The sequence below is a fragment of the Apodemus sylvaticus genome, chromosome 9, assembly GCF_947179515.1.
Source record: "Apodemus sylvaticus chromosome 9, mApoSyl1.1, whole genome shotgun sequence".
NCBI classification, from domain to species: domain Eukaryota; kingdom Metazoa; phylum Chordata; class Mammalia; order Rodentia; family Muridae; genus Apodemus; species Apodemus sylvaticus.
Window position 1 is genome coordinate 24,027,238 of NC_067480.1, and position 12,641 is coordinate 24,039,878.

At 50.2% G+C, this 12,641-nt stretch overlaps 1 protein-coding gene and 1 long non-coding RNA gene across 2 annotated transcripts in view; one reads left to right on the plus strand and one right to left on the minus strand.

The window, feature by feature from the left end:
- Positions 1-12,641, plus strand: part of Asb18 (ankyrin repeat and SOCS box containing 18) — a 64,497-nt gene that overhangs the window by 43,576 nt on the left and 8,280 nt on the right. Inside the window, 2 exon segments of the mRNA XM_052192934.1 lie at positions 4,159-4,544; positions 4,547-4,665. Of these exon segments, the coding sequence (XP_052048894.1) occupies positions 4,159-4,544; positions 4,547-4,665 (505 nt within the window).
- Positions 1,506-6,286, minus strand: LOC127692529 (uncharacterized). Its single transcript, XR_007979481.1, has 3 exons — positions 6,128-6,286; positions 1,746-1,829; positions 1,506-1,566 (listed from the first exon to the last, which is right to left on the minus strand). It is a non-coding gene; the product is annotated as an uncharacterized LOC127692529 (long non-coding RNA).

A 12,641-nucleotide genomic window follows, 5' to 3' on the forward strand; every position in this document is an offset into this window, starting at 1 on the left:
AAATAACCATTAAAAATTTTTTAAATTAAAAAAAAAAATCTCCTGAGCAGTATCAGGCAGGGGATCCATCAATTAATTATTTGTTTAAAAGCTTAGTGCTCGGGAGATGGATCCGTGGATGGAAAGCTTTCCCCACAAGCATCAGGACCTAAGTTAGGCTCACCACCACCCATATAAAAGTCAGATGAAGTGGCATGTGCCTGTCACCTCAGTATGAGGATCTACCTCAGAGATGGTAACTCATCCTCACAGCTAACTAGCCAGCCAACCCAGCCAATGGGTGAGATCCTCCTTTAGTGAAACCCTGCCTCAAAATATAAGTGATAGAAGGAAAGTGGGGTGAATCTATGAACTCTCAGAGCCTATCTTCAGTCTCATTCTTCCTTCAGCAAGCCTCCATCCACCTCCTAAAACTCCCACAATGTCCCCCAAATAGCCCCACCAACCAGGAACCAATGTTCACATACAGGAGCCTATGGGGGACATTTTTCCATTGGTTTTTATTTTATGCATGTGTGTGTTTTGCCTATGTATGATGTTTGTACCAGGTGCCTGAGGAGGACAGAAGAGAACATCAGATTCCCCCAGAACTGGGGTTACAGAGGTTTTGAGCTGCTGTGTGGGTGCAGTTGAACCCAGGTCTTTCAGGAGAGCAGCCAGTGCTCCTGACCACTGAGCCATCTATCAGCTGGTTCGCTTCCATCCAAAACACCACAACTGCAGATGTGGAGTGGAAGCGATAGGTTGTTTAAGACACGGTTTAGTCCTGAGCTGGAATACAGAAAGTTTGTCTCTCTACCATCCTCCACAGTCTTCTCGTCTCCTCGCCTGCTTACAAGCACCATCTGTCATATTTGCCTTTCCCAAACCCCTGCTTCTATCAGAGGCATCAAGGGAAACTTTGAAAGTATTCTGGAAGCTTGGAAAGGGTGTCATTCTTATGATCCAGCTGTTGCTGGGGCTGGCGGGGGTTGGTTCTGTGGTTAATGGCGTCTGCTGTTCTTATACCAAACTGTTACTCCCGACCTGTCTAAGAAAATTTGAAAATATAAGACGGTGAGAAGAAATCAAAGCCCCTCGTGAGTATAGCACCCTACTGTGCTGGGTGTAAACTGGGGTAACCCCACTTTGCCCCTAGACAATTGCAAGCTCCCCTCAAACATATTCTTTACTGGTGGCTTTTTAAGGCAGTACTGTCTGTGTGTTTTGTAAACTGACAGTTCCATGCATCCATGGGACAGATCTGTGTGTGTCATTACCTAGACTACCACGCCTTCATTTTTAATGACCGCCTGACCTGGGCTGAGAGCCACGTGCCCCCATCAATTTGTCCTGTGGTTTTTCTCTCCAGCCTGTGATTCTGCATCTTCAGCCACTGCCCCATATTAGAAAGTGCCAAGGGTTAGCCTATTAAAGCTCTTCATTAAAACAGAAAGGCTGGACATTTGCAACCCTCCAGACTGAGGGCCAGTATCCCCATTGTGTCCCTATATAGCAAACTGCAACCCACCATTAGCCAAGCCAAGGACTCTTCCAGGTAAGCGTCTTCCTTTGGAGGCTGTGCTGCTTTAAAAAAAAAATGAAGAAAATATTTATAATGTTTGCTAAGCTTGGTGACAAAATGAGACAGAGCCCTTGATTTCTAGCCTCCCACTGCACCGTTCAAAATTCCTCCCAGAGAGCCAGGCAGGAAGCAAAGCAAATCGCTCTGATTGTAAAATTTGCATCCTTTCTTGGCTGGGTACCTTCTTCCCAAAGGATGCTTCACATCACGCTGTAGTTGTTTGTAAAGATCGTTCACCCAAGGCAGAACACTTCTCATGATACTGCTGATGTGGAAGCAAGAGAAACACAAAGGGAGAATTAAAAATACTGAGAGTCCCTAGGAAGAAATAGAAACGCATTTCAGGGCAGCGGCTGTCAGTCCCCAGACCCGGGATGGATGAACTGGATCAGAGCCCCAGTTAAGTAAATAATAGGACGAACAGCAGCAGTGCAGGAGAAAGACGGTCCTTAGCGAGGGGCATTTGTTCAACAGGCTTTTAGGGAATTCAGATAATGAGCTAGGCGCAGCACTACACCCGACAGCCAGACACATTTTTTACACACAAGGAACCAACAGTTTTAAGACGAGAGACAAAGATGCCAGCATTCTTTGGAAATGCAATGATATAGGTTTTGTGGTGAGTGTCCTACTTGATCGTGTACTCAGAGATACAACCCTTCAGCCTGGCGGTGAGAGGAAAGCATCCCAGAGGAAGAGGAAAGGGAGATAAAGGTGGTGGGCACACCAGTGAGCCCCCGGGGAACATGCACGCCCAGGCAGGGGGCATGCAACTATGGGATGGTCTAGGATCTATCTGTGGACAGAGAGAACTGAAACCTAGCAGGAGGAGCTTTGGCAAGGGAAGCTGTTGAGACCCAATGGAGCTGGACTAGGTGACACCAGTGTCCCAGGGAAAAGGGCGGGGCCCTAATAGGCATGGATTCACCAACTCGCCACACCGTAGAGATTGTTTCTGGGTTGCATGAAGCATGGTAAGCTGACAAATTAGGAGACTCCTGAACATTCTAGGAAAAGAGGAGGGACTCACAAAAGGCAATGACAGTGGGAAGGATAAAAAGAGGGTGTCCAAGTGACTGTCATTGGCCAGGCTAGTCAGTCACAATGGGGTAGGAGGGAAGAGGAGAGAGAAAGGCAGAAAGCAAGCACTCGCAGTGGATCTGGGGTAGACTCCAGAGTGAACAGAAAGGGGTGGAGGCCAACAGATGCCCAAGAGCTGTGATATTCAGTCAGCGTGGTGGAGTATCTAAAGAGGGTTCTAGCCAGACTGGGTCTGGGTAACAATGCGTCCAGGAAGGGAAAAGCCAAAAGCTTGGGCTGGCTGAGGGGCTGCAGATGGGGAGCTGTGTGAGGATCCAGGGGTCAGCTAAGATCACAGCTAGGCTCCCAGGAGGGTCCTGCCTCCTCCTGCAGAGTTCAGAGCAGTGGAGTGGAAAGGAACAGGTGACCAAGGTGGGGGTGGCCATCCTCTCCTAAACAGAGGAAAGTGAAGACAGGGCAGTTACCACAGCATTGCCTGGGGAAAAGAAGCCAAACCGCAAGGAGAAAGTCAAGGAGCCAAGTCCTTGGGGCTCACTGGGGTGAAGAAGAATACCCACACTGGTAAGCAGCGCCAATCAGGCAGTCTGCGGGGTGTATAAAGGAGGTGCTATCCAAAGAGAGGGGAGGGGTCTGGATCAGAGCCCCAGGAGACAAGCACGGGAAGAAGGTCTATGGCTACTTCCCCCATTTTGGGTTGGCAGACAATGTTTCCTGCCGGGGGGGGGGGGGGGGGGGGCTGGGCTGCCAGATCCAACACGGTCCAACAGTCACCAGGGAAAGGTGAGATGTCTGGAGTGCTCCCAGGGGACAGGAGAGTGGCTGAGAAAGCTACTCTCCTGTGAGAAGTTAGGTGTCTGGAGTCAAAGACAGTCTTGAATGCAGTTGATGAACCTAGAGGCAGCAGACTCTATCCTCCTGGGAGAAGATGGGTGTTGGGGGAGGGACGCGATCTCCCACAGGACTCAGAAACCTTGGAAGACTGACTGGAAACAGGCCCAGCCAAAGTGAACAGTTTGGTTAAGAAGGAAGGGATCGGAACAGACATAACCCCATGTGTTGGCATGGGTAAGCTTCTGTATGAAGCTTCCAGTAAAAAGACTCCAGTGCCTGTCTGAGAGAGTCAGTGTCCTTGAGGCAAGGCTGAAGGCCCAGCCCAGCCCCAAACTGGGGCAATGTAAGGTTTGCCTTGCCCCTTCCTTATCAGCCCTTTCTAGGAAAGACAGGGTAGCCAGATCTAAGGAATTCTCTCTAGACCTTAACCTCCAAGTTTAATCAAGTCCAGATAAAGTCCAAGTGACCAGGGCACTGAACACTGTGTGGACATTACCTTCCCAAATAGTACCATGCAAATCTCCATTTTCATCCTAAGACTGAGTGCTTATGAAATGTTCCTATTCATTTGGTGACATTATTGCTCCGAAGTGGTTGGCCTTCGCCCTGGAGCTCTAAAGTTCTGGTTTTGGCTGGTGCTCACCCTCTGGTTACAGGTTACACCTTGGGTGGTGGGTCGCGGCTGGCCCCAAGCGCTGATGACCGATTTGGCCTCTCCTCAGGTGCGCCCAGGTGCTGCTGGAGCACGGCGCGACAGTCCAGCTGGAGGGTGGCCCTGGCCGAGACACGCCGCTGCACGTGGCGGCCCAGCGCGGCCTGGACGAGCACGCACAACTCTACCTGGGCCGCGGGGCGCGCGTGGACGCGAGGAATGGCCGCGGCGAGACGGCCCTGAGCGCAGCGTGTGGAGTGGCGGCACGGAGCCCTGACGAGCACGCGCGCTGCCTGCGCCTGTGCGCGCTCCTTCTGAGCGGGGGCGCGGCGGTAGACGCGCGCGACGAGGACGAGCGCAGCCCACTGCACAAGGCCTGCGGCCACGCGCGCCCCGGCCTGTGCACGCTCCTGCTGCAGCACGGCGCCAACCCGAACGCGATCGACTACGGTGGCGCGTCCCGCTGGCGCGAGCGCTGCAGACGGCCACGTGCGCGATCCCGACAGAGTCGCTGCGCACGGTCCAGGCGCTACTAAACCACGGATCTCGCTCCTTGTGGCCTGATGCCTTCCCCAAGGTAAGGGGATCCTGGGGTAGCTTGGCCATGCAGACGCCGAACCTGCCAAGGCTCACACGCTGTGTGTCCAAAGTGGGGTGACCCAGGCAGCCGTGGGAGGGTCTACATTTCTCTCAAGCTCCCAGAGGAGATGGAGGCTGCGGGTCTTGTGACCCTACTTTGACTTAGAATTCTCCTCGTCGTTAGTTAGCCAAAAGAAAAATGAAGAGGCTGTACTGTTGATAAATATTCCAGAGTGCCACCTTTCGAAGTAGTCTCCCGGGGAACTCTTGCTTCGGTGGTGCCATCACAGCGTATTTCAGCAGCTCGTCTTTTGGTGTAATTTTCAGAAAGATGAAAATGAGTCTCTTGTCACAGCTGGCGTTTGATCTGCCTCGAAGTCACTCAACCTGCCCAGGGCCTTGTTAATGAGAGCACTTTACACCTTCGCAAATCCCCCACCCCTGCTGTGCAATTCACCGGAGGTGCCCTGTTCCGGTCACCCCAGAGTTGAGACCTCCACCCCTTGCCCTGGCTGTGCCTTTGCAAGCTCTGCTGGGCTCACCTTGTCACTTTCCCCATCTGTGAGGTCGTTATTCACATAAAAGACTCATGAGGGAAAACGACAAGCAATGCTACCACGGTAAAATCCCTAGGCAAACTGGGTATAAGGATGTAGATGCACGAATACGCCAGAATGGAATTAAGGGGGGGAGGGCTTCAAAGGACGTCAAGGGGCTGAGGAGATGACTCTGGCCAGTAAAAACACTTGCAGCAAAGCACGAGAAATGCCCTCGTTTGAACCCCTGGCATCCATGTAAACGCTCAGCTTTAGTGGCTCATGCCTTCAGTCCCAGCACTGAAGAGGCAGAGACAAGCGGACCAGACAGCCTGGCATGGTCGTCCAGTCCCAATGTATTCGTCGGGATTCACTAAAGCAGTGGTTCTCTACCTTCCTGACTCCACGACCCTTGAACACAGGTCCTCATACTCTGGTGACCCCAACCATAAAACTGTTTTTGTTACTACTTCATAGTTGTAATTTTGCTGTTATGAATCATAATGTAAATATCTGATATGAAGGATGTCTGATTTGTGACTCCGGTGAAAGGGTTCTTGGGGTTGTGACCCACAGGTTGGGAACCACTGCTCTAAAGGAACAGGACTGATAAAGGTAATATAAACGTATAAATATATATACATATATGTGATATATAGATAATGTATATACCTATATATACCACATATATGTATATGTGTGAATGTATATATACATATATGTATGTATACAATATACTACATGAATGTGTATATATACTAATATATACATATACGTATATATCCTGCATATATACACATATAATATGGAGAATTTATTAGGTGATTGAGAGGCTGTGGTCCAACAATGACTGTTTCCAGACAGAAAGACTGAGACTCTAGTAGCTGTCCAGCCCACAAGACTGGATGTCCCCTCAGTTCTGACCTGGTGCTGGAGTCCTGGAGGAACTGCCACAAGTCTTCATGTCTTCAAGTCTTCAGTGGAATCCTGAAGAAGTTGAATTCAATACCGGCCTCTGCAACAGGATAGATGAACTGGCCAGTGGGAGTGAGTACAAGCATGTAGAAACCAAGGTTCCCTTCTTCTGTGTCCTTTTATGCGGGCCGACACCAGAAGCTGTGGTCCACATTTAGAGTGGACATTCTTGCTTCAGATAATCTGCTTAAGAAAACCTCTCACGGGTGCACCCAGAAGCTTGGGGTTTGGTTGATTCTGGGTGTGGTCAAGTTGACAATGAAAATTAGCTATTGTCTCCACACCCAGGTTCTTATAAAAGACCCCATCTCAAGAATGAGGTGGGCAGCTCCTGAGAAATGACCCCCAAGGCTAGGCTCCAGCTTCCCCGTGCACATGCTCACACACCCAGACCCATTCATGTAAATAAAGAAAGAATCTTAAGGACCAGCTGGCCTGGTGTATGCACCAAAGTGGCAAACAAAAGGAGCTTGCCTAAACAAGGTGAAAGGTGAAGCTAGTCATGCTAATGTGGCTACTCTGACTTCCGATACACATGGTATTCACACATGTGCACATACACGGGTGCACACACACACACATGCACATATACACACACACATGCACATACACACACAAATAACATTCCCAAAGTATTATCTAGAAGAGACCCCAAAAGACTTCATTGAAGGTAGTCAAATTGATCATAAAATTTTGCTTCACTTCATTTTAAAAAATCCACTCCCCATCTCCCAAGATACCTCAATCATATGCAATGTAATAAATATACATCTACACATACCTATGAACATGTGTGCGTGCCTGGTACATTCTGAACCAGCCTCTGGAAAGCCATTGCCCAAAGATGTTACAAAGGATCAGTTTTCAATGCTCTGAGAGAGAAATTTCATACATTTCTCTCAAATGACTTTGCCTATGGGCATGTTCAGAGTGAAGAATGCACCTTTTAGAGAAGGATCAACACTCTGAGTGTGCCTCTTCTAGGGTCTCCTCACCACACACGTGTGCTGACTCTTCCTTGATGCTGTCACCCAGGTCTCTGCCCCCACCCCCATGCCCGTGGTGATCTGCCAATACACAGATTTCAATATGTCAGGCTTTCTAAAGGAAGTGCTGCCATCTTGTATTCTGGGACACCTCCAGATTCAGAGCTTAGACCCTAACACTCCCCATTCCTGGAAGGTCGTGTTCAGTTACCCGGGCCATGGACAAGAGACTTACCTTGACTGCCCTTCAGATCACATCCTGTCTTCATTAAGCCCAGACACTCAGTCCTTACCATACGGAACCACACAAAGAGTAAAGAACAGAGTGGAGCTCACATGATGGGCTGAAAACAGGAAGTGACTGACAATGGTTTCTGTTAAAGGGAGGTGGAAGGATGGAACAGGGGAGAGCACGGCTTGATGCCAACCCTGGAGACCTGGAGAGTCACAATGTAAGAGAAAACTGACTCTTGAAGTTGTCATCTGACCTCCTGGAATAAGTGCATATTCTCTCTCTCTCTCTCTCTCACACACACACACTCATGCACGCACACATGCATGCATGCACACACAGATTACTATACCTCAGGAGTGACTAAAAATAGTCCTTTGTTAACCTTGATGCCATTTCATTTTGAGGGACTCCCATTAAGGTGTTAGACTTCAAGTCACAGCCCCTCCCTTGCCAGCCTGATCCCTGGGAATAGGGCTTCTAGGAAGGAAGCGCCCTGCCTTGACCTACAGAGGCTCCGTGGCTCCACACTCCCCTCCAGGTCTTCAGCGCCTCTGTTCTAGGACATGCCCAGATGCCATACCAGCCACATAGGGTGTGGTTGGTTAGATGTCCATCCTGCCATCCCTCAGGATTGGGGGTTGGGCATGGCCATGGGGTGCACCTGACTGCTGGTGGTTACAAGGATTCTCTGGTCAACTTCATACCCATGTGTAAAGAACTGAAGAGCTCCTTGAGAAATCTTTATACTAAAAATCATTGTCTGCCCGGCATTGGCAAGGCACAGATGCACGCAGGCGTTAGGTCAAGGACTGGCACACGAATGCAAGGGATTTCAGTGACTCCAGGGCACAGGTTTGGTGCATCAGCCTCTGGACATGAGGCCCTGACCCCTGAACTTCTAAAAGTGAGCCCATTTTCCTCAGCAGCCTGCAGATGAGATGCACTTACCCACACTGAATCCAAGCTACACGAGCCTCTGGAGGGCTAGCCTTGCCCTGGGATGAGCAGACAAAACCATGGGGACTGAGAGGCAGCTTGCTCCACCAGTGCTCCCTGTCAGTTTCATTTGGAAGTGTCTAATCACCTAACAGGGCTCAGCAGCCCCATGGGGTACACAGCAAGTGTACACATAGCGGAGGCAAAGATGTTCCATGGGTACGACTCGGGCACACCCCGGCAGGCAAGCACCAAGCCACCTGGAATGCTACAGAGCATGCAGCCCCACCCCCACCCCGAGCAAGCAACAGCCGTACGTTAAATAGATGTAAAGAGACACCCGTGGAGCGAAGAATCACTGAGGCAAAAGGTTTCCGCAGAGAGCGTGTGGCATAAATCACAGTTCCCTGTGCCCAGACAAAGGCACCTCATGGCATCAGGCAGACGTGAAGCATCTTCTACACCACGCTCTCTGTGCTGCTGTGACAACCAAGGAGTGCTGGGCTTTGGAGTCACTGTGTCCATAATGCCAGGCCCTCCTGCCCTGCTGATCCGTAATTCACTCCAAAGGTCAGGGTTCACGCCCAGAGCAAGGCTTCAGTCCTAGAAAATATAAAGATTTAAGTCTGGAGCAGTGGACTCCCAGGACAGCAAGGAGACCCAAGAAGGCAGGCCCAGCTGTGATTTGGCGTTGAAGGCTTTACTGAATTACTCCTCAAAGTCACGACTCTGAAATAAAGCCCATTTTCCTTTGTCTACCTCTTTCAAGAGCACATTTCTTATTCGCCCCAAAAGAGAATGTTGGGGCCACAAAGAGGTTAGGAAGGCGTTTAAGCCCAGTCACCTCTAGGAGGAACATGACCTGTCCTCCACACCCCACCCCTTTGGCTCAAGTCCTTTTCCTCTCTCCCTTCTTCTCTTTGTTAGCTTGAGAGCCGCTTGAAATGACACAGGATCAAGCGGTCAGCTGTGTTTGTCCCCTGATGTCATCAACCCTCCCCAGAGCCCTTAACATCCTGCCTCTTCCTGGGTCATGCTTTTCCTCTGAACCAGCCCTGTAATGATGGAGACAAAATGTGCTACTCTTAGGGGGCTGGGGGGGGGGGAAGAGGTAGCCACCTGCAAGGACCACTAGTAACTGAGCCTTGGACCTAGCAGTAACATACGGACTAGGCCAGCCATGAGTCTCCCTCACTTCATTGGCTGTGCGTCTTATTCACAATGCCCCTCATGTACTCACCCATTTATTCATTTAGCAACCATGCTAAGGGGCTGGAGAGATGGCTCGGAGGTTAAAAGCACTGACTGCTCTTGCAGAGAACCTTAGCTTTGTTCCCAGCATCCATAGGAGACGGTTCACAACCTCTTGTGAACTCTAGGACTAGGGGATATCCAACACCTCTATCTCCTCAGACACCTGCACTTATTTGCGCGCGCACACACACACACACACACACTATGCATGCATACATTCACATAATTAAAAATAATAAAAATAAATTGAAAAATAAACATGCATAGGAGTCCTCGCTGAAGTTTCCCTGGGGACAAGAGAACACAGACTTCCGCCCTCACGAGCAGTCTGACTTGGGCATTAGACAATCATACACAACGAGCCATGTCACGAAGCAGCCAACTTTGCCAGGGTCAAGTTGGGTCTTGGCCTCGGTTGGCTGTGCGTATTATTCATTTATTTTTAACTGCTGTGTTAAAGAAACTGACAGAAATAATTTAAGAAAAGAAAGTTTGTTTCATCTCACAATTTGTAGGTTCCGAGTATCATGGTGGGGTTTCATAGCATCAGGAGTGTGGTGTAGCTGGTCACATTGCAACCAGTCCGGAAGCAGAAGAGAGCTGGTGCTTATGGCTCTCCACCAATCACGGTCAGCCCAGGCCCATGGGGAGGGGGGAGCCACCCATATTTAGGATGGGTCTTCCTTCCCATTTCATTTAACAAGATATAGAAACTCCTCCACAGACCAGGCCTGAGATTTGTGTCCTAGGTGATTCTAGATCCCGTCGAGTTGACAATCAAAATTAACATCACACTGGGGTATCAGAGACCCCAAGCATGCAACAAGCAAGCTCAGATCTAGGGTCAAAGCCTAGAGGAGAGTTTTACGGACAGCTTCTAACATAGATAGATAGCATCAGCAGATGCCCTAGGACAGAGCAAGTGTGGAATGTGTGCCTTCCAGGAAACAGACCCTAGGGCTGAAGAGGAACTAGAACTCACAGCCACACCCACTCTGCATCCCCATTCCCACCCAAGCTGAAACAGCTGGACCAGCCAGAGCCCTGTGAAGGGCCTGGGCCTTTGCCTAAGGGCAAGAAAGATCCAGTTCGGGATTTTTTTTTAGAGTGAATGAAGTACCTGAAGAAAACCTGTGTGCTGAAATGAATCTGCTTGAGTGTAAAGAAGAAGAAATCGGAGGAGAGAGCTGAGAGGAGCCATTGGCCTCTGAAAATTCAGATGGGGAAGAGGAAGACAGCTGGAAATGCAAACGTGAGGGTGAGTAGAGAGAAGGGAAGATCCCAGAAACATCTGCAGATTCCAGGTCTTTCGGCTCACCCCTGGACAGCGACACCGCCCGAAGCAGAGCCTCTGATTTGTTTTGTACCTAATTGCAAAATTAAATAAGGTGACTTCAGCCGCTGACTAGTTTCACCAGATTTGGGCAGGAGATTGTAGAACTGTGGTCAAAACGCAGGCCCGGTTTCCTTGGCTGCCCGCTGCGTTGCAGTGTCTCCAGAGGAGGGGGGACAGGAGCCATCAGGAAGCTTGCCTCTGTTTTCCTACCCTTCTTTTATTTCTCCATCTACATAGAAAGCAATGTGCCTGTGTGATTTTTCCCCTTAATTTTCTTTCTGCCGCCTCATTAGCTGAAGAGCGTGCGCTTGGACACTAATGACATCAACGTGTCAGAGTAATGTGGCAGCCGCCTCTCTGCAGACAGCAAGGAGGCAGCGGAGATTTTTAAACTGTGTTGGCGTAAAAATAATGAAGGCAGCCAGCTGCCTGGCAAACACGAGGGGCACGGTGCTGAGGGGCTGGGGAGGGGCGGGGAGCCCCAGAGAGGTGGAACAGAGGGAGAGACAGAAAATGAATTCCTGGAGACAGGCAATAAGACTGTCACAGTCTGTGACCCCATGTGGGGGAGGGGTTGGGAGAAGGGGTGGCACTTGGCCCTAGGGGAGGGCAGCTCTTTTCTACCCTGGATGAGGGGAGGTCTGTGTAGCACGCAGTCCCTGAGAGGCATTTAACATTTTTTTTTTTTTGTAGAGAAGGAACAAGTCTGGGATTGGAAGAGGGGTAGCATGGCCTCAGAAAACAGAAATTACCAGAGCCCACCTGAGAAGCAAGAGACTGGGGCTGGGGGCCAGCTTTCCCCAGCACAGGGAGTGAATGAATGAGAATCAATGGCTCAGAACTGGGACTGGGGACACCAGAAACATCAGCTAAAGAGCACCTTGGAGTAGGGGCATGCCTGGCTAGAAGCGGTCAGAGGGTGCTCCTGGCCAGAGCCCCTTAACTGCAGCTCAGCCTGTTCTGTCTCCTTTCCTGAAAACGGCTGAAGCTTGACTCTGTGATGGTCATAGATTGGGGGAAAAGGGAACCAGAAATTCTTACAGTGCAAGAAACGGACCAGAGATTCTTCCGATGCAATGTAGGGCATAAGCGATGGCCGGGTGGGTGAAGGCACTTGACAATAACCCGAGCTCAATCCCCAAGAACAATGTGGCAGCAAGAGAAAGACACCTATCTCAGGTTGTCCACAGACCTACACACACATGCCTGAAGGTGTGGGCATGCACCAGCAAATGGCACAGTCACAAGATCAGTGTGCTGACTGGTCTAGAAAGAGTGGTGCTTCCTGTCTAAGGCGAGATGCCTTTGGAGACAGAAACAAGAGAAGTCAGGAAGGGAAAGAAAAGAGCAGCCTGAGGCAGGGCCAGCCTCGCAGCCTCTCGGCTGAGTGTCCCTCTGCAGTGGTGCTGTGTCTCAGAAGTCAGGCAGACCTCGCCAGGAGCAGTGGACAGGGAACTGGGGTGCAACTGGGATATGGAGCAAAGTCCGTAGGTAGAAATGGGGTACTTAGGTACAGAGCAGCCTGGGGACTCTTCAAGAAAAAGGGGGACAGGAAGAGGCCTCATCAGACAGATGTGTGTCCTAGAAGCCACCCTCCACTCTGATGACTAGACAGAGCAGGATCAAGACTTCCCCAAGTGTTCACAGACTTACACTAGGTTCACCTTTATTAAAAAAGAGAATAGAGGAGCCAGGGTTCAGCGCTAAGACCACTGA